The sequence below is a fragment of the Mesocricetus auratus genome, unplaced genomic scaffold (genome assembly GCF_017639785.1).
Source record: "Mesocricetus auratus isolate SY011 unplaced genomic scaffold, BCM_Maur_2.0 Super-Scaffold_100020, whole genome shotgun sequence".
In the NCBI taxonomy this organism is placed as follows: Eukaryota; Metazoa; Chordata; class Mammalia; order Rodentia; family Cricetidae; genus Mesocricetus; species Mesocricetus auratus.
Window position 1 is genome coordinate 28,514,449 of NW_024429201.1, and position 21,621 is coordinate 28,536,069.

Consider the following 21,621-nt stretch of genomic DNA (forward strand, 5'->3'; position numbering starts at 1 on the left):
GAGGGCCCTGAAGAATACAGCTTGGCCTACTCTGGAGTCACTCTCAGCTCCCTGGTCCACTATCACTTTTTGAGCCCCTGTCACATGTTGTTTTGGAACTCCATTATGCCTAAAAGGGAAACAAGTACCCCACACTTTCCCAGTGTTCCTGTCCGGTACCATGGTCACAGTAACACATAAGTCGTTTCTTCAGATATGTCAAGCAGCAGCAACAACTGTGTGGGTAGTCTCAAGAAACAAACCAATAAAACATCACCTTCAAAAGTAATCTTGGCAAGTCCACACACTAATGTGGACAAGCTACTCTAGTCATAATGGTCACCCTGTAAGTTTTATACATTGCTTTCTTTTGATGTGATAAGAGAAAACTAGAAGGCTTTGACAATTCATTTTTTATTACATAGCAGACATATGAATTAACCAGAGTATGGATGGTCACCTCCACTTTTAAACACGAATTATAGTTCTCATTTCTCCAAAAGGTACTGGAATGGCATTTAAGGTTACGTTGTAATTAGTTTAGGCCAAAGGAGAAACAGAATGAGGTTATTTCTCAGAAGCTAGTCTTGGCTTCCTTGTGAAGGTCACCAGGGTGATTGCCAGCACCACTTTGAGAACATTACTACTAAATGATACGAAAGTAAGAGAAGAGTGGCCCCCAAGAATTTTCAGATTGCAAGGATGAAATAACTTCCCAAAGGCTTTTGTGAAGCTTACGTTCTTGATAACTGCAAAGTTTTCTGTGCATTCAGGAAATGTAAACAGTGCACTTCTAGTATGTGTTTGTCTGAACAGCAGGGACTGCTGTTAGCAGATGGAATATGAGATTTTACAAGTTTCTGGAAACACCGTCTTGACTGGCTAGTTGCCATTACAATGTTTAGAGAAATCTTAGGAGAATACACTATTGTATTCCATTGTCAACCTTTTTGTTCATAAACCAAGGGAAATTTTATTGTACTCCTGCAGGATTTGTGCGGCAGGAGGGAAAACACTCAACTTCAGTTTTGAGGTAGGTAAAATACATGACTTGCCAGGGTATAACATCTGTCCACTTTATAGTTCATGTCATACTCCATTAGTGCCACAACAAACTAAGGAACATATAATTCCTAACATACAACTGTGGTTTTGCAAAATACTGCCAAGTTCAGCTTATTCCATGCTCTTCTAGAATTTCTACCCTCAAAGAATCATCACTCTTCATTTTCTTCTAGAATCTTGGGATAATCTCAATAACAAGTATTATCTTTCATGTACATTATGAATAAAGGGAAAGCACTCATATTTTTATTTTCAATGGTCACATACCATTTCAACTGTGTAAATGTTTCCTGAAATACATGCTATTTATATGTGTTAATTAAATATTTTTCACAAATGGCGGCAAAGATTTGTTGGACTTTGTAAACTTGGAAAACTTAATTCATAGAAATATGTGTGATCTTATGAGACTAACTTTATTATGAAGGTGAAGGACTTTATTATAAATTACACATTCTTACTAACCCCAGCAGGAAACATCTTGTTTGGAAACATATAAGGTAATTTCTGGCACAGGCAGAAAAGATATTAGCAAGATACTGGACTAGAGTCTAAAGTTTTTAAAAATATAAGATGAATTTGACCATCTTGCAAGACTACCTGGCAGTAAGACATGTCCTTTGTCCCTGCACTGTCAGTGACACAGATGAAACTCATCAGGAACCAAACACCAATACAAAACTAAATATGAGACATGGATTAACGACTGTAGAGCCAGCTAGGTAGCTAGGGCAAACACCTGGACCTTGCTAACCCTGGGTCTCAGTGTCCCTCCTCCCATAAGCCGTGTATTTATGGCATTTGTGCAGAGGCCAGCTGTATGGGGTGCTTTTTTGCTCATCCACATACCATTAAAACATATAGCTGAATATTCTATGGGCTTCAAACCCCTACACCACCCTGTGGCTTGGAAACGAGCAGTCAGTGTTCACACATGTTGCTTTTCTTTATAAATTTCTGTACCCTTTTGCATCATTCCTACATTCCCAAGAGCCTGTACTTAAAGAGAGCGGTATGGCAGGGTGAGAAATAAGCTGCTGCACACAATAAATCGCTCTATGTTACGAAAGATAGTACAAGTTAACTTCGTCTTCCTCTCATTTCCACCTACACTGTCTGAAATGTCAAAAAATGGAACATCTTATTTTTATTTTCTCCTTTTATGAAATGTGTGCTAACTTAGACAAAAAGGTTGACAACACTTCTGGAAAATTCAGCTGGTAGCAGAGATGGACAACAGATGGCCACCCAGAAATCAGACCCTGAAAGGTGACTTACTGTGCACAAATATGCTGATGAAGGAGTCCTACTTTAGAGATGTCCTGGAAATCCTTGACCTCATATAAAGCCCAAGATGCAGTTCAGAGTAGCATAATTACCACAATCTGATGTCCTATCCAAAGTAAAACAGACTAGCTTTAAATAGCTACAGACATCCCAAACATCTTTTGCAAACAAATAATCCCAAGAAAACACAGTAAGACTTCCCTTGATGCTCCTCCACACAACAATCCATACAGCCTCAAGTGGTCTGTAAAAGCTGCTGGTCCAGCAAGCTTTGTGCCTGTTGAAGCACACAATTATAGATACGATCTTTTAAAATGATTCAAGTCCAATACTTTGTTTCTGTAAGGAGTTCATTTCTAAGAGAAAATTTCTTTTTTACTTATAAAGGAGTAGCCCAAACCAGTATTTAATAAATGTAATGTGTAGTTAAGTGTTTTCAGGTAGACTTAATCTTTCTTAGCTTTGACATGGTAATTATTTCCCAGCAGAACCTGCAGAAAAGTTGAACACAAACTTCTAAATGCCCTTCCATACGTATGCTTCAATCCGTTACATCTTTTCACATCCACATGCTCAAATTCCTGCTTCAGTGTCAAAGCTGAGAGAATACACTACAGTATTCAGACTAAGCAGGTATGAGATGTGTTTATCACCTACAAACTCAGAAAAGGGATTCCAACTGGGCAGTCTGCCTTTTAATCCCAGCACTTGTGAGACAGAGGCAGGTGGGATCTCTGTGAGTTCAAGGCTAGCCTGGTCTACAGAGTGAGTTAGTTCCAGGACAGGCTCCAAAGTTACAGAGAAACCCTGTCTCTAAAAGCAAAAGAAGAAGAAGAAAAAAAAATCCAGTTTAAGCTCACAGAAAATAAACCAGATTTAAAGTGATGCATTAAAAACACAACAAAAACCACATTTGTGATAACTACAACAGATGTTCTATTTGGAAAACTTCACACTAAAGAGAATGAATATCTTGTTAAGATTTTTAGTCTATCATTGTTCTATTGCTTTTTTCATTCTAAGAATGATCTTTTTCAGAAAACGGAAGCTGTATATTTGACCACAGTTGACCAGAAGCCTCAAACTTATGTTAAAGAAATGCAGCATTTTGTTTAAAATATTTTACACCTGTAATAATTTGCCAAGAATAGAGAGGTACTCTGGTTAGCAATCAAAATGGTTTAAATATGAATGCAATCCGTAAGAACAGTAACAACAACAAAAATATAACAATTTTTCTCAATAAAAATAGGCCAGTCACTAGAATGTCTCATACTATGAAGACAATATTTTCAAACCCTAATGAAAGAAGCCTGTGGAATTCGCCAACTGTGAGTTCTATTTCATGCCCTCAGGAACCTTAGGAAAAGCAGTCCCGACACAACAGAATGGCATTTGTTGAGTATAATACTGGAGTGACAAAACTGAGGTTGACTGCTACAATCACATTCCTGTTACATCTTAATTATTTGTACAGCTCATTGGTCCAATAGCATAAAAATAGAGAACAGCATCTTGAAATTCATCTCATTTCATGTTCAGAGATAAAAGGGTTAGCCATTCTTCCCATTATTTTTTTGGAGACATGTCCTTGTTTACAGAGTCTGATGGCAATCACAGCTGGTAGTTTCCAAAGCTACTGTATGAAGAGGATGCTGAAGGCCATCACTATACAGCATACGGCAACATAAGGACTCTTGCGTTCACCTGTTGAAAAAAGGAAGAAATTCATCTTGGTTGAATGAATGACTAATGTGGATATGATAAGGTTACTAATGAGAGAGGGGAAAACAAGGAACTAGAGGCAAATAAAACAAGCTCAATACAAATTGGCTAACAAGGTGTGCTAAAACTGCAGTCCAACATAAGACAATAAACTTACGGACTCTGAAACAAAAATCAAAAACCATTCTGATCATGTGCTGTGTCCATGTAAGTGTTCATGCCACAATGCACATGTGAAGGTTAGAGGACAGCTTTAGAGTGGACTCTTTCTTTCCAACTTTCTATGAAGTCTGGATTATCAGGTGAGTGTTTCTTATTGCTGAGCCATCTTGCTGGTCCATCAAAAGATTCTATTTTGTGTCTCTGTATATTTTGCAAGTGTGAACTACATAGGTGACAATGCCACATTTCAATGTAAAAAGGCTGGACATGACAAACCCAAGTTATTTCTGATACTTGTATCTGAAAGTACTCATGCTGTGGCCATGCAGAACAGTCGAGAACCAAGAAATGTTCTCCAGCAACTTAGAGTCAAAGGATAGTTAGCTCTCTTCCTGAAGAAAAGGGAATGTCTATCTAAGGATTCCAATGACCAGCATTCAGCAATATCTTTATATCATGGTACCAGTTCATGACACTGGTAGAGTTAGACAGCACTCATTATGTGATGACCAGCAAGACAGCCAGCATAGCCAACATTATTCCATTAAAATGTAGGCATAAACTCTCCCATAGATGATGCTACTTCTGATACACTTAAGGTACCAAGTCTTTTACGGTAAAACATTCCTTATCCATTTGGGAGATTTTGGAATACTTGACTAGATTTCATTGGTTGAGCATCCCTAAAAGATTGGAAATTATCTGAAATATTTTGAGTGTCATTTCTACTAATAATGTTTCTGATATGTTAGCATTTCAGCAATTTAAAAGTAGACACTAAATACAGTAACTTCTCTAATAAGTCAAATCCTCATTCATCTAAGAATGTCTCTATTTGGAGACTTTGCCCAATTTAGATCTAATGTTGGCTTATGAAAATGACTTGCTGGTATACAGACCCTATGAAAGGAATTCCACTCATTTTAATTGTTGTTGCTTTTTTAGTAACTGTAAGCTGTACTAATTCAGAGGGTACCAGGCGTAAGAAGAAAGCAGCAGTCACGTGGAACAGCTGAGGTACATGTGAGCTCATTGCAAACCTAGGAGATGGCTCTGACTAGCCTTCCTTAAGTCCTTCCATGATGTCTAAACTCCACTTTCCTACAACTAAGCTCCTTATTTACCTAAGACGCTCATTACCTGACTCTCATAAGTGTCAACCTTGACATCCCTCATTAACTAAAATTCTCAAGATCACTTTATGTTCAGAGCTACTTTGCTGAGTCCAAGCTGATGTATTACTATGTTTATACATTTGTGTCTATTCAATGCCCCAAATTACAGAAAATGTCACATACATTAAAAAAGTAGACATTTATTCAGGGTTTTTGCCTATAATCTCATCCTCCAGGAAGTTCACCCAATCAATATGGATTTGAGACCCTGTCCTCAAATCCAAACCAAATCAAACCAACAAAAATTAAACCATACTAAAGGAAAACAAAAAAGCACAAATTTGGTACTCTTTGCTTTTTTTTTTTAATTACTCTTGTCCTCCCCTTCTCCTCTAAACAGACATTTAATAGTGCCCTCTGTTAAAAAAAGATGTTTAATGAAAAGGTGCTTTTAGAGTTAAAATAATTGAACTAAGAATATTTTAAAACAGAACACATTGGCTTACAATGCTAATTCATTAGGGCTATAGTCCCACAAAGCACCTTGCTGATCCGTAAACTTTATGTGTATGCTATAAAAGCCTGGTATTCTTTTCAGGGCCGATATGTCCACTGCCTAGCACAGTCCCAGTAAACACCCAAAGGGAGCAATTATCCCTGTACTGAGTTCTCCATCTGCTCAGTATTAATTCTTGAGGAAGTTCTTTTCTTTCTCATCTTATGACTTAGAGAAAAGCTATAATTTACAGATGGGTTTCATTTTCATGTTTTTCATTTTCTTAAGAGACAGCCATGTGGTAGAGCTAACCATCTTAAGTTGAACTTGAATAAAAATGTTACTTCTTGTCAGGTTGTAGCTTTGTGCAAGTGAATGTGAACCAGTTGCTGCCCTGTGGTGTGTAACAAGACAAGATGACCCGTCCTGTTAAATCACATCCTTTCTGTGTTGATCTACTGTGTGTCAAGAATAGAGAGAAGCAGGTGCTTGAAAAAGTATCTTGGCACTAACAGTTTTCAAAGCTGCCATGCTCAAGTACGCAAGTGCTTTGATTCTTGTAAGAAGGAACACTCCTAAGAGAGCCATTCAGAAGCAGGGAAGGGTCATATCAATAAATGAGCAAGCAAAAAGAAAAGACATTTATAACTAGGCAGAAAAACAGACTGTATCTGAGGATTAAGACAAGTATATACTACATGCCTGAAGCTTTAAGCTATACCCCTTTCTAGCCATAATTATGAACAAGCAGGACACTTGGGTTGGCTACTAAGTAGAATTGTCCACACATCTAACTCCTACATAAAACAGACTTAAAAAACCTTTGTTTTCTTTGGGAGTTAGCAATTTTATATATGGAGATGGAAACTTAGCTCTTCAGTACCAGATCTCTGCTGTCTCTCCATGCAGTATACTTAGGTTCTTAGCTCCCTTGCTCTTGGCAATAATATTGGTTATATATATTTCCTTTTTCACAGTGACTTGACTCCTAGGAAGTTTGGTTTATACTTCTACGTAGCGATGAGCTTTAGGTACTGAGGGTTGTAATCTGTTTCTCTTCTTGGTTCCTTTTGAAGTGTTTAAGAATTATTCTTTTACTTTAGGTTTTGTAGCCGTTATTCATTACTATACAAATCTATACAAATCTCTGTCAATCTAGGCCAGGCCTCTCCAATGCTTGCATCACTGGTATCTTAGACTGGGTAATTTTATTGAGAATGGCCACCTATGCATTGTATTTTTAGGGAGATCAGCAACCTACACTCACTGTATTTTTGACAATAAAAAATTTGATCAAGGTATATCTAAATTTATGACACTGAAATACAACACTGTCATGTACAAAATTCATACCTAAGGAGCACAATAAAGAAACAAAAAATCTCAAAAAGTTTTAAGTGATAGGATTGTGCTGTAGGTTGACCACATATGGTAGAGTCCTAAATATCCCTGGAACAATAAACATTAGTCTACACATATTCTTTTGATAATTTAAAGCCAATTATATTTCCTATGATAGAAAGATTCTCATGCTTATTTACATGAGAGAGAATAAAACATCATGAAGCATACAGAGGAAGGGAAACTTCATGTTAAAAGCATACGTAATTGTTAGGGGACAATGCTTAACTTATGTCAGTACATCACAATGATGGCTTTGGATAAGGTATTTTTCTGTGAAACCCTGTGTACTTATCAATTATCCAGAAAACCTAGAAATTTATGGATAATCTAGTATCAGATGCATAATTTCTATTAAGAACTTGTCTATCACCTGAAAGTCCAATGAAGGAGAAAGTTTTCTGAAAATTAATTCAGTTACCAACAAAGGATGTCTGAAAACTCTGAAAACCAATTTACATACACGTCATTTGCACTAAGGTATGCACACCTGTTCCCAGGTTTTTAGAAAAATGTCTAAGTATTATTGAGTTTAGTTTACACTTTGAAACTTTCAACAACTTTGGTTCCCATCACACACCATCTTCTAGGGTTTCTCTTCTGAGAAGCTGAAAACAGAAACAAAACAGGAGAACCTGGGAACTAGGAACAGTTTCCTTCAGGAATGTGACTTGTAAATCCTTAATTTTAACTCAACGGTTAAGTTTGGGGCATGTGGGTTGTTAATAAACTAGCTAAAATGAGACTGTTTTACATTAAGAAATTAATGGTGTTTTAACAGAAGAGAGTAGTTACACAGAAATTCAAGACTAATAGAATATTAAAAGATGACATATTTATATGCATATGCCATACAAATAATTCCAAAGGACAACACTTTCAATCTAAGTAGTCCAAGTACAAATGTCAATATATTTTTTAATTAGACATGTTAAAATTGATATGACCAATTATTAAAACTACTAGTACTTTTGAATTGAATTTCATTTACTTACCAATTACTCTGAATTTACATGAACAATGTCAAATGTGAGGATAAAATAAGAATTTAACCTGATGTATCACAGTATACCTGAAATGCAAATAATCTTAATATTTTTATTTTATGTGAAACTCATCCTTAGTTATCAAAACGGTATCAAACATGAGGGCTATTGAGATGATTCGTTGTAAATGGAGTTCTTAATTGGCCTAGATAATAAAAAGCCAGAATCAGATATAGAGGGAAATGCTGAGAGAAGGAGCAAGCCACAGCACACCTTACCTCATTAGTGTCTCAGCAGACCTGAGAGTGATTTCCTGCTCTTCCCTGCTTATGTCCTGTTCCTGCCCAGCTACCTTACTTCCTGTCTGTGTGTACATATCTCCAGACTGCTACGGTTAGGTAGTGGCAAGCTTCATTCTCTGACCCTCAGACAGGGTTTATTTGTACAAGCAACATAACATCACAAGTCAGTGGGTATAGGTACCTGCTGACAAGCCTGCTTCTCCAAGAACTGCATGTCGGAAGGGGAAAAGTAACCACTATAATGAGTACCCTTAATTTTACATGTACATTGTGACATGAGTACCCACTTGCTCTTATAGGAAACCAAATTTAAGACATCTAACAAAAGCTTTGAAATCCTGATTTATAAATTAATAAAATAACACACATGACCCAAAAGAGCATGGTATAAACATGTACTATAGATACTGTCTGAATTTGTTGCAAGTCCAGAGACACATGGGATCTGATACCTGATTTCAATAGGTTTAATTCATTTAGCTTCAAGTTCCTTATCATTTTCAAAAGCATAAAAATTACATGTTAATTTAAATAGTAATTTTGAGAAAATGATTCATGAAGATAGTTTTTAGATGAGACTTTGTAATATACTATAAGTTTTATTTCTTACAGAATATGGCTGTGTTTCATCATCTTTGCATCTCTCTGTCAATAAAATATTGTGAAGTCCTCCATTACATCTAGTTTTAAATAGTGGAAAGAAAAATAATTGGTAGAATTCTGTAAATTCTTACAAAAGTACACAGTATTGAGAAACCTACACTTGGAAAACTGACATCTGATTGTCATGTGTATAATATAAATAAGTGGTCAGTAATTTATAGTTGAAGAAATGAAGGGAGATTAGACACTTACCAATACGGGCACACTTCCAAAATATTCCCAATAGTCTACACAGGATAGAAAAGAACAAAAACAATTCCTGATTATTGAGAAAGCCATTTCATTTCTGTTAGCATCACAGAGAACATTAATTACACATACTAGCTTTTAACAAGTACTTCTTGGACATGAAACCACCACTTATATAGAAAATTGGACAGGACATAACATGAACCATCACTGTACAGAAGCTGCCATTAACTGGACTATATGTGTGTCATAGGTCAGAATTAGGGTAAGTTAATGTGAGAGTAGCTAAAATGTATACAAGGACTCACTGAATAATTCATTTAACTTCAAGTTCCTTATCACTTGCAAAAGGAGAAAAATTACATGTTAATTTAAGCAGTAATTGAAAAAATGAAACATGAAGATAGTTTTTAGATAAGTGTTTGTAATCTATTATTTTTTTTACAGAATGTAGCTCTGTGTTTCATTAATCTATAATTGTGCATGTACTCTAGGGGCAATCCTCACCTGTGCTAGTCAACAAGGAAATATGGATAACTGTGAAGCTACATTTTTAAATAAAAACTATTAGTTTAGGTAGAAGTAAGCATGAGTTTACCTACATGTGACATCTAAGACACATATTCCAGGAATAACAGTTAAGATGAGGATATTCTTTTTAATTCCATGAGTAAAACAACTATGAATTAAGTGTACACACAAAAATGGGCATATCCCTTATTTGCAATGAATAAAAAGCAACAGCTTTGGTAAAGCAAATAAACCATCAACAAAGAAATTAAAAAACAAAAAACAGGACAGCGACTATTTTGCTGGTTTAATATACATATCTGTAACTATGTTTATCTATTTATGTTTATAAATAAGAGTACTAATTAAGACAAATCAAACTTACTTATTCCTTATATGAAGACTGGCTCAATAAAATTATACAACTTAAATTTCAGGGATATTTATATACATTTTTCATCAAAGAATGATGGTTAATGAGTCATCACATGTGAACAGTAAGCTAATAGGCAATTCTGAAAATAATCTAAGCTGCTGACAAAGCCAGATTGTGCTTTAACTCAGCCTACTTATTGTTGTGGGACTGTGGGAATGCTCTTCATCTCTTTAACATTATCCACACGTGGCGGACTTTACGAGGAGTAAATGATTATATAGTCTGTAGAACAGTAACATGTGCTGTGCATAGTAATGCTGGGACTAAAGGAACATGTGACAGTAACTAGGTGTTACTCAGAATTGGCTTACTCTTCACTGGAGGTCACCCATGCAAAGTCATGTGTGTTCAATTCTAGGCACTATGGATCACAGTAAACACTAATGACTTAAAGTTACTCTGGTTGAGTGAGTTGAAGGACACAGAGCAAGGTATCTGAAGCGACTTTATGGGAAACTCAAGACCTTGAACAGTTTGAAATCATTAGATCACAAATGGCAGGTCTTTCCAGGTTCAATATTCTAGAAATAAGGAGTGTTTTTTGAATCCTACCCTGGACTTAGTTCAGACCTATTAAGCAGCAGTGAGTTGTTTCTGTGAATTTCCTCAAACATGTGTCTGTTAACATTTAGCATGCTGTTTATTTCATTTTTAAAGCAACTTTGTTAGTTGCTAAAAACCACTACAATCTGTTGCTTAATTCCTATGGCTTGAATGTCTATGCATCTGCTGATAGTGGTATTAGTCCTAGGAAAACTAGGAAGAAGCAATCTTAACAAACTAGCTAAAAAGCAGTCTTTCAGTGCAGCCCTGTTCTAAACCACTAGAATCAGCTTTCAGAAAACTGAGTTAAATTTAAATTGTGAAGTCTTCAAAAATGCATCACATCACATCAGATATTCAGGTAACTCCAGCTAAGCATGATAAATACAATGACAAATGTATTGTGAGTCTCCGAGAAAACACATAAAGGAAAGAGAATCTAGTAATTTCTTTTACAGAAAAGTAGTTCTTATCTATAATCAAGTAAAATTGTTTCTAATCACACACAGAACTGACTCTATTAGCTTATATTTTGAAATGTAAAAACAGGAAAGTCTTTTGGGGGCCTTTAATGTAGGAGAAATATACTACTACTCAACCTCTACTGTAAGGTTGGTAGCCCTGAGAACTCCTTGATCAATGTAGCATGTTATGGATACATTCCTACTCCCAAGAAAAGAGGGGTGGACACGTCCACATGCAACTTCCCTTTGAATGACAAATTTCATGGTAGCACTAGAAAAGTGAAAATACTCTTTTCTAATAGTGACTACTTTTAAAGAACATATTCCTATTTTACTCTTATTATATTACAACTCCAAATAACCGGTTAAGGAGAATCATGCTCAGAGAAGAGGTAGGATGGGGAAAACCATGTCTACAAAGTTAATGGGGCACTTTCAAAATAATTGATTGATACCTAACATGTTTCACTTTCAGCCACATAAATATTTGCTGTTTCTATTCAGTAGGTGAAATTTTAAGTCACACTAGATAATTTTTGAAATTTACTCATTAACTTACAACACAAATCTATTTTATAGCACAACTAAGTTATAAATACAATTAAACAGTGTAATGACTTTCATGGTAATTTACATTCAATGTTGGTGAGAAGTAATGTGACTGATACCATTAGTAACATACCCAGTTTTATTTCTGTCCAGGAGGCTGGGTGCCAAGGATCGTATATAAGCACACGTACATATAAGCAGCAAGATTACAGTCAACAGACTCTGAAAATTGAAAATGGCAGACTATAAAGAAAGAGAGAGAGAAAAAACAAAAACAAATTAATATCACAAAGAGAAACTTACTATCCAAACATGCCAGACAGTTGCACATTACAGGCAAACACAATGTTGTACAACATGTCCACCAGCATCATCACTTCTTTAAAGGTACACTTTCCTTCCATTCTTTAAGATAAAGAATGCAGGAGCTGCAGTAGAAAATAAAATTCATGATGTGATTGTTATGGATTCCAAACATCTGAGCAAAGTGGACTCAGTACATAACTAACACAGACATTCAAGGCATACAGAGTTCTAGACAGAAACAGTGTGGTCTCCATCCACTGCCAGTGGCTGGCTCTGTGACCCCAGTAGATCACTGGGCTCTTAGTCTTCATTTGGTATTTATAAACCTGGGCAGAGCCAGGGAAAGATTAATTATTGACTAAAGTTTCTTTCAACATTTTGTCTGGGTCAAGAATGTTTTAAAATTAAAAAATCATGTTCTAAGCCCTGACACAGGTTAAGATTATTAGACATCAGTGAAAGAAAAGTACCCACCTTTCCTTTTCAGTTATTATATAATAATTCCTTCTACTCTAAAGTTATAATAGGAATCCTAATAACTATTATTTACATAGGCAAACAGGAAGTCATAGGTTTCAAGTGTAAATAAAGCAAGTGGAGTTTAGCTCATTCTTTTCAGCAATCAGGTCCTCTCCAAGAGCAAACAGTGCCCTTAACTGCTGTGTCCTCCAGCTTCTTGGCTCAACTTGCCAGGAAGTCTTCACACATCTACCTGTCCTCCCTCAGTGTATTTCACACACAGTTCTTTTAAGGGTCTAGGCTACTCGTCAACAAGAGATCCTTCTACCTTCGACTCTCCAGTGCTGGGATTACATTGCATAGCCATGCAATCATGTATATGATAAAAACTCTTCCATTATCAGCCACATAATAAAATACATCAATTCCACTCAGCAGTCAACAGTATGCCTACTTAGTAAGTTCAGAAGTAAAATTAGACAATTATTTTCTTCTTCTTTTTTTTTTTTTTTTGGTTTTTCTAAGACAGGGTTTCTCTGTGTGATAGCTCTAGCTATTCTGGAACTCACTATATAGACCAGGCTAGCCTCAAACTCACAGACATCTGCCTGCTTCTGCCTCTGAAGTACTGGGATTAAAGGTGTGCACCATCATTGTCTTGCTAGATTTCTTAAAAACCAGGAGGAACGTCAGAATTCTTTTTCAAAGGAAAAATTGCTATTTGTAAATGGGATTTACTTGAAAATCTAAGAAGCTAGTGAAAAATGCTATAAACTTCAAGGGAATTAAGAGAGGCAAGAAGAGTACATGCTTAAAACACACACATCAATAACCTTTGGAATTGTATTATTAATAAAATAAGCAAAACATTAAAAAGAAAAAAAAAAGACTATATAGATAGGAACTAGAACAAAAGCCTTCATATTTCTAAGCTTAAAAAGAAATGCCCTGGCTGTGCATTGGTGACTTAGGCCTTTAATCCAGCATTCAGGAGTCAGAGGCAAGTGGATCTCTGAGTTTGAGGCCAGCCTGGTCTACAAAATGAGTTCCAGGACAACCTCCAAACCAATACAGAGAAAAGAAGCCCTGCCAGGCATTATTAAACTTATTTTACATATTTTTATAAGTAAAGCATTACTAAAAAAATGTAAAGACTGCACATTACTTACCAGCAGTGTTTCGTGTATACAAATTTATGGATTTGTACTTGCAGGCATGTGTGGAGGTGAGAGGTTGAAGTTCAGCATCTTCCTGTCACTCTCCACCTTCGTTATTAAGGCACGATCTCTGATGAAACTTGGACTTTGCTAATTCAGCTAAACTGGCTGGAGAGCAAGTTTCTGAGACTTTCCTGTCTTTGCCTTCCCAGCCATGGGATTAAAGGCACAGGGGGTTGAATTCAGGTTCTTATGCTTTTTTATTAAGCAATCTACTAACTTAGCCATTTCTCTAAAACCACTTACTAATATTAGTGACAAAAATGCTTATATACAAATTACAGTAGGTATTGGGTATGTAGGATATAAGAACTGAATGCTAGCATAGTTTTAGCTCTGTAAACATTGATGCAAAAGTGGGAGAATAAAGATGACCGTGGATGGATTTTATTAGTGAGTGTTAGTTTTATGGTCTAGGAAGGATGAACAAAAGTATTTTTTAAAATAACTTATATTATGTGCACTGGAGTTACAGTTGTGGGCTACCATGTAGGTGCTGGGAATTGAACTTGGGTCCTCTGGAAGAGCAGCCAGTGATCTTAGCTGCTGAGTCATCTCTCCAGTCCCCACCTGGTATTCGTTTACACTATTACCTTCATATCCAACATAGTCATTATCATCTTTATGTTACAGATGATACAGCAATTACCCAGTTAGAAAAGATGGATACTTTACATGTCAATGCACAAGTGACTTCATTTAGAAGGACCAAGAATATGGTAGGCTCCAGAAGAGACAACATGGCAGTGTGTCTGTGCGTGTGTAGGGGGTGGGTAGCTAAGAAATTTTAGAAACAATTAACAGACTTGTATTAAAGAAAGGATTCCAGTGGTAAAATTGTTAGCTTTACATACAGGTTTATTATCTTCCTAACAGGGTATCTAAATTAAGGATTTTATGATGTATCCCTTCCAGACTATGGTTAATGCCAAGATACCCAAGCTGGCCTCTCACTGTGTGTATGTATATGCAGGGGAAAGTAGGGTTGTCCATGAAATACTGAGTATACAAAAGCTCATCTTCCCCTTCTTTCTACCTTCCTGTGTTTGAAGTTTTTCATAATAAAAGATAAAATGACACTCACCATCATGCCTATTATTAAGTGGAATGCGTATAGATACATTTGTGTGTGTGTACAATCATTTATAAATGAAAGCTGTTTACATGTATAAAATAAATGATATATACAACTTTGTTCTGGGGTTTAAGAACTCTGTATTTTAAACAAATGATTTTAAATGGTAAAGTCTTTCAGATGTACTTAGACTCTGGTCAAAGAGTGTTTTCTAAGTTAAGGTCATCAGTCTGTCTTCTGTAACGTTTCTCCCAATGCTCATAGGACCTGCTGTCTACTGATACAAACTTAGTCTCTGGGTTAAGAGAAACAGATGTCCTTATTTAGTAGAAAAATAGAGCCTTTCCACTGAAAATGTTAATGAGGGAAGCATAGGAGTTAAACAAAGAAAGCACATGATAACAAAATGGGAGGATTTTAAATTACATTAGTAATACTGAGAAAAACAATATAGATTAGACCATAGAGTACACTATTTTGTTAATTATACAAGAGAAGTCTACGAACTGTTGTGAATTTATATTTACTTGTCAAAGACATTTCAGAAAAATAAGCAAAGACAAAAATACCCTGATTATGTGAAAGGTCTAGGCTGTGAAAGCCCAAGGTAATTTCTCCCTAGGACTCACACCTATCACTTCCTGCAATTCTACTGTCCCATCAAGAGCACAACTCTGAAGGTGCGCACACCTTGAACAGGGTATATTGTTCTAACTCACTCTAAGACATACAGTTTACACATTTTCAAGATGTCTGTATAGCTGAGTATGTAAACTTGCCACATGAAGACTCCAGATACTCAACTACTCTCAATTTAAAATGGTAATTATAAGACATGCTAATTAGCAAGAGGTCACAGATGTATATATATATATATATTTATACATATACACACACACTCTTGTGTTCTAATTTGCTAATTACTAACTTTTTTTGTCTTTTTACTTTTTAAAATCCATGCATAATATAAGTAAATTTAGATAGCTACAGGTATCAACATAAAATAGAAAACCCTTTACTGGGTTCTGATCTCTATTCATTCCTCGAGCAGTGGTTCTCAACCTTCCTAATGCTACGATCCCTTAATACAGCTCTCCATGTTGTGGTGACCACCCAAGCACAAAATTATTTTCATTGCTACTGTTCCTGATCATAATATAAATATCTGCTATTTATCTAAGCCCAAAGAGGTTGAGACCCACTGCCCTAGAGTAACTAGAAGATGGTCCCTATTATCTTTCCATATAAAGAGATTTTGGCTTCTTTTCCACACATAAACATGTTTGCTTAGATTCTGTTTATAATGGGATGCTGCCACAAAGAATAACTTGGAGCCAACATTTCCCTTGTAAATTCTTCATTCTTTATAGCAGTTTAGGGTAGTGCCACATTTACTATCTATATTTTAATTTCTTACCTGTAAAAAAGAATATTTTGTTAACCCTCTGATAGGCACATCATCTCCAAAATGTGACTCTTCTGAGTGATGTGCAATGACTACCCTATACTTCTAAGGGCTGTGCAATGGCTACCCTAAACTTCTAAGTGATGTGCAATGACTACACCAAACTATGTCTGCACAGGTGCAGACATTCTTTAATGGGTTGTTGGTATCAGAAATGCTGGGTCAAAAGCAACTTACACATCATATTCTGATAAGTTCTACATACCTGCATTCTATAAAGGTTGAACAAATTTGTATTTTATACAACTTCCATGACAAAATGTAGACAGCTTACAACTTTTAGATTAAGCTGTTTAAGATGATACCTCCAATGAAATATTAGGCTTCCGCTCTACTAAAACTACTATAAATTTAGGGGCTTAAACCAATAAAAATGTATTACTACCTTGTATTTCTGAAGCACTCTACACCCTTCAGACATTTGGACACATTAAGTCACTATTTCTGTGGCTATGACCTGACTCTTTTCATCTGTTAAATATTCTTGTGATTATATTGCTCCCTCTCCCTCTAGGATAATCTTCCAAATGAAAATTTTGATGCAAAGTCTCTTGTTACATATGATTGTGTGTGTGCGTGTGCATGGTTTTATTTTGTAAGGGTGCATCCTATCTACCACATCTATAAATGCTTCCTTTTCATAAAGAAGTATCAAATGAAATTCTCTTGAATCACAGCTGCCTGTGCCAGTCATTGGAACACAATACTAAATAAAATTAATAGTAACCCGTAGGCTTGTGGAAAAAAGAAACCTTCCTTTGACTTTAGATCACTGAAAATTGTGCTATTTATTTTAAAACACTGTATTATCAGCTCTCAAATTATCTTACTTTTAAGTTCTTCAATTATAAATCTCGAATGCAAACTAAATTAACTCGAGTTTCCACTAGTTTGGAACAACCATTTTTGTGCCAAGTCAATGTAGCCAGATAAGAAGCTACATGATAACCTTTCTGAAGAAAAGCACAATTACTAAAGTAGTGAAAAAATGAAATGCTCCACAGGCATTCTTATTTCTAGAGTCATTCCTGAATGCTAAAGCTATATTCACTAAGGAGCTTGCTCTAGAATTATAAATAAAAGCAGCCTGAACAATTTTAATAGGACTTCAAAATTAGACATCTTAAGAAACCAACCCTAAACATATATGGAGGAGGTGGGTTGGGGCCAAACAATAAATTAGTACAAAAATAAGTCTTAAAAACAAAAACAAAAACAGAGGGAATACATACATTAGTATAGTAGGCACTCTTGATATATAATAACTGGTTACTGACAAGACTTAACTCACAGAAAAATTGTTGTTCTAACTTATGGTATTTTCATAAGTATTGGATCGCTTCGGCTCCTTGTAGATTTCTTTTTAGCATCAGCAAAACAAAATACTCACTTTATTTGCTGAGTAAGAGGCTTCTTTGTATGTAACACTACCTTAGAGTTTCAATGTTTATTGCTCATATTTAAAATAAATTTTTACTGACATTAATTTCTCCATCTTAACTCAAGTACACTTTAAAATTAAGAGTTAATCTACAAGGATGATCCCAGCCAAGACTCCAAGCAACAGCTCAGATAAATGGCCATCTCCCATGACCAGGCAAGAGACTTCCAGTGGAGGGACTGGGGATACCAACTTAGTCACATAACCTTTGACCTATAGTCTGTCCTGCCTATGGGATGCAGTAGGGTAAGGGTGGAACAGAGACTGTGGACTGTTCCCAGCTTCAGACTCATGCTTTGAAAGTGAGTCCATCATTGACTGTACCTGGAGTGCCAGGTACCAAAGTTGGATGGCCCAGGGACCTAGGATAGAACAAACCATGAATGGAGAAAAAGAAAATGTCATCGTAATGATGCCTAACTATATTCTGCTCTACTCACAGATTGGTACCTAGAGCACTGTCATCAGAAAGCCTTCATCTATCAACTGATAGAAATAGATGCAGAGACCCACAGCCACATATTAGGCCGAGCTCAGAGAATCCTAAGTGAGAGAGGAAGGTCTGTAGGGGATAGAGGGGCCAAAGACATCACAAGAAAACTCAAGAAAATTCACAGGAGCTCACAGAGTCTGAATTGACCATCAGAGATTCCACATGGAACTGACCCAGACATTCTGCATATATGTAACAGTTGTGTAGCTTGGTCTTCTTGTGGGACTCCTAACAGTGGGAGCAGGAGGTGTCTTTAACTCTTTTGATGGCTTTTGGGACCCTATCTTTCAAATTGGGTTGCCTTGCCTATCCAGCCTTAATACAAGGGGAGGAGGTGGTTAGTCTTACTGCAACTTGATATGTAATGTTTGTCAATATGTGTGGGAGGCCTGCTGTATGGAGGAGGAGAGGGTTGGGGGTGGTAGGCAGAGGGGAGGGATGTGGAGGGGACTGGGAGGAAAGGACAGAGGAGAAACTTCTGTTGGGATGTAAAATGAATAAATAAACTAAAAAAGGTTTAAGAGTTAAACACCAAAGACAAAAATTTGAAACACTAGCCAGACTTACTTGTTTCACACACAATTAGTTTATTCTCTTCTCGGGGTAGAGAAGAAGATAGACTCAACACCCCTATTCTAATTATGATAAAATTCATACCATACTGGGAAAATGGGTCAGCATTTTATAATTTGCAAATCTAGGTCAGGTCAGCATTTTCCAACTAGATTTTACTTAGAAAATCATATGTACTATTATTATCTTTTAAAAATGGGAACCACAGAAATGGAGATAAATATTAATCTGCAAATATAAACACACCCTATCTATACAAGAGACACAAACTGATTAATACATAACCTGTCCTTCAGAACCAGAGGCCATTACATATTTGAATTGCCTAACACATAAATTTATCATTTAATAAATGATCTAACTGGCCAACTTTCAGAACTACATAAAGACTTTCCTTACTCACTTTCCACTACGGGACTTTGGTTGAGAGTTCATACATCTCTGGCAGTGTCAGTGCTATCTAGTCCAAAGGTGGAACTAGTACTAGATTAAAAAAACAAATCCTACTATGAAAAAAAAATGTATTTTGCAATTAAGAAAGGACACATCAACTAGAAGCTGTTTGATAAAAGAGGAAAGCTGAATACTAGATGCCGGCCAGGTATGCCTGACTGCTTACTAGAATCATTCAAAGCTTTACGACACAACAATTCTCCAAATTTAAATTTAAACTATAAAGAAACTACAATCTCTGGAAACTCCAAAGTATTTATTTGCAGTTAAGCACTGAGAGAAGATCACTGCATCTACACCACATTCTTAGTAACCTCGTGTGATGGCTTCCACAGCGAAGTTCATGGAACATTTTCATATGGTCACATTTATTTTTATAATACCAAAGATATGTGCTTTCCTACTGTCATTTTTATTGCTAATACCACAAGAATTATCACCTAAACTTTTCTCTCGCAAACCTCTCTTTACCTCTTGGATTTCCCGTGTGACTAATGGCACCTTTGACCAGTAGAAAGGACTAGGTTATAAACTGACAAAAGGAGCTGTTAAATTTAAGCCTTACCTTCTACATCATTTATAATCAATATGATCTTGGGCAATATACTTTATAGTTTTTATGTGTTAAAATACCTATGGCCAGTAACATCTCTAATAAAACACTGAATACAATTATATTTTCTTACAACACCTAAAAAAGTAAAATTTATAATTAAAATTCCTATAGTTTAATAATACCATCCCATATCCTTCCATAGCCATTCTTTATGTACAAGCATACAATTCACCCAGCAATGTGGGTTATGCATCCACAGATTCAACAAATCAAAGAATGAGAAAAAAACTGGAAAAGAAAGTTGCACATCTGCACTCAACACACCAGACATTTTTCTGGTTACCATTCTGTAGGGCGCCATTAAAATAAATTTGAGGCCTGGTTTTACTTACTAGGTATGTGAGCCTAGGCAACTCACTCACCCTACTATTCAGTTCCTTTACCTGTTAATATTTCAGAAGTCAGGAGTTTAAAGCAAGACAACACTTAGGAACTCCTTTAAAATAGAAGTTGATACACATCAACTACTATAAACTATCTTGACTTTGTCTAGTATGAAGGACAGGATCAAGAATGCACCTTTGACTTTCTATATGGGCAAAGTAATTCTACTTCAGTTTCTTGGTAAATAGGCAAGAAAGCATTCTTCTAAGTTACTAACAACATGCTTATGGACAAGTGTATATTACTGTGTGGCAAAGGCTGCAGTGGGCAATAAAATATTAACCCAGAGAACAAAAATGTGCCAATAAATGCGACCTCCTTTATCAGGTGCTAATTTTGTTTAGGAAAAAACTCCAAGTTATGTACAAACAAGAAAGCAGGAAGGGCTAATTGAACTTTTGACCACGGTTCTAAAGGCTGTATATTGTAGGTGGTGCTGGAGGAACTTCTAGGAAATCACTCAGTATTTTTTCATAGCTCCTTTTGAGATAACACACACATATGCTTTCCCTAGGAACATGTTAGACGTTACTGAGGAAGCACACTAAACTCCTACAAGACAGAACCACCTTTGCAAGGAAGTGAAGTCATTAAAAACATCCCTTTGCAAAAGAGCATCATCAGAATTCAAAAAATGGTGTGGGAAGGGCCCTATTTCGCCTTAGACTCAAGAGGTAAAAGGGAAGGTGTAGGACCTAGAGTTAAGGAAAACGAGCAATCCTTTAGTGACTACTGAAAACTACGGGTTGGGTGATACAGTACACACAAAAGGGGAAAAGGCGACGGAGCCTCAGGCGTTTGAGAGTAACGTCCACGGATACACACAACCAAAGGCTGTGCATGCCACCGCAACTGTACTAAACAGGGCAGCAAGGAGGCCTCTGGGCGAGAGGCCGAGGCCACCACCACGCTCTTCCTAGGGCTCTCGGCCTGATGCTCCAGGATGAGCGTCAGGGGCTGCCCGACTCTTCGGCCTGTGCACCCTCGGGTCCCGGAGAATCGGGCTCCCGCCCGGGCTCCCGCACCCCACAGCGCCCGCGCCATCCCCGCCGGGCCCGCGCCCCTCCACGGAGCTCAAGCGCGGCCCTGCAGCCCGGGTTCTTACCATAGTGAGGCCGCTGCTGGTCCAGCCACATCACCCTTCCGGGCCGGGGCGGAAGAGGAGGCACGCCCGCTGCGCTTCCCGCTCTCTCCGGCCGCCCGGTTGGGCCTCCCGCGGCGTCTCCGCCCAGCCTGCGCCATTCGGGCTCCGTGATAGGTTTCTGTT

The 21,621-nt window shown here is 36.9% G+C and overlaps 1 protein-coding gene and 1 non-coding gene across 2 annotated transcripts; both read right to left on the bottom strand.

Moving 5' to 3' along the window:
- Nucleotides 1-377: 377 nt before the first annotated feature.
- Tmem167a (transmembrane protein 167A) lies at nt 378-21,566 on the bottom strand. The gene is made up of 4 exons (XM_005065677.3): nt 21,460-21,566; nt 12,006-12,115; nt 9,374-9,408; nt 378-4,038 (listed from the first exon to the last, which is right to left on the bottom strand). The coding sequence occupies exons 1-4, from the start codon at nt 21,460-21,462 to the stop codon at nt 3,968-3,970; spliced, it is 219 nt and encodes a 72-aa protein (XP_005065734.1). The 5' UTR covers nt 21,463-21,566; the 3' UTR covers nt 378-3,967.
- Nucleotides 11,429-11,562, bottom strand: LOC121133239. The gene has a single exon (XR_005870029.1). It is a non-coding gene; the product is annotated as a small nucleolar RNA U109 (small nucleolar RNA).
- Nucleotides 21,567-21,621: the final 55 nt, after the last annotated feature.

Excerpts from the sequence above, each read along its gene's own strand:
- Tmem167a (XM_005065677.3), bottom strand. Across the intron at positions 9,409-12,005 it reads CTGGACAGAAATAAAACTGG|ACTATTGGGAATATTTTGGA; the intron begins GTATGTTACTAA and ends TATCCTGTGTAG. Across the intron at positions 4,039-9,373 it reads TTGGAAGTGTGCCCGTATTG|GTGAACGCAAGAGTCCTTAT; the intron begins GTAAGTGTCTAA and ends TTTTTTCAACAG.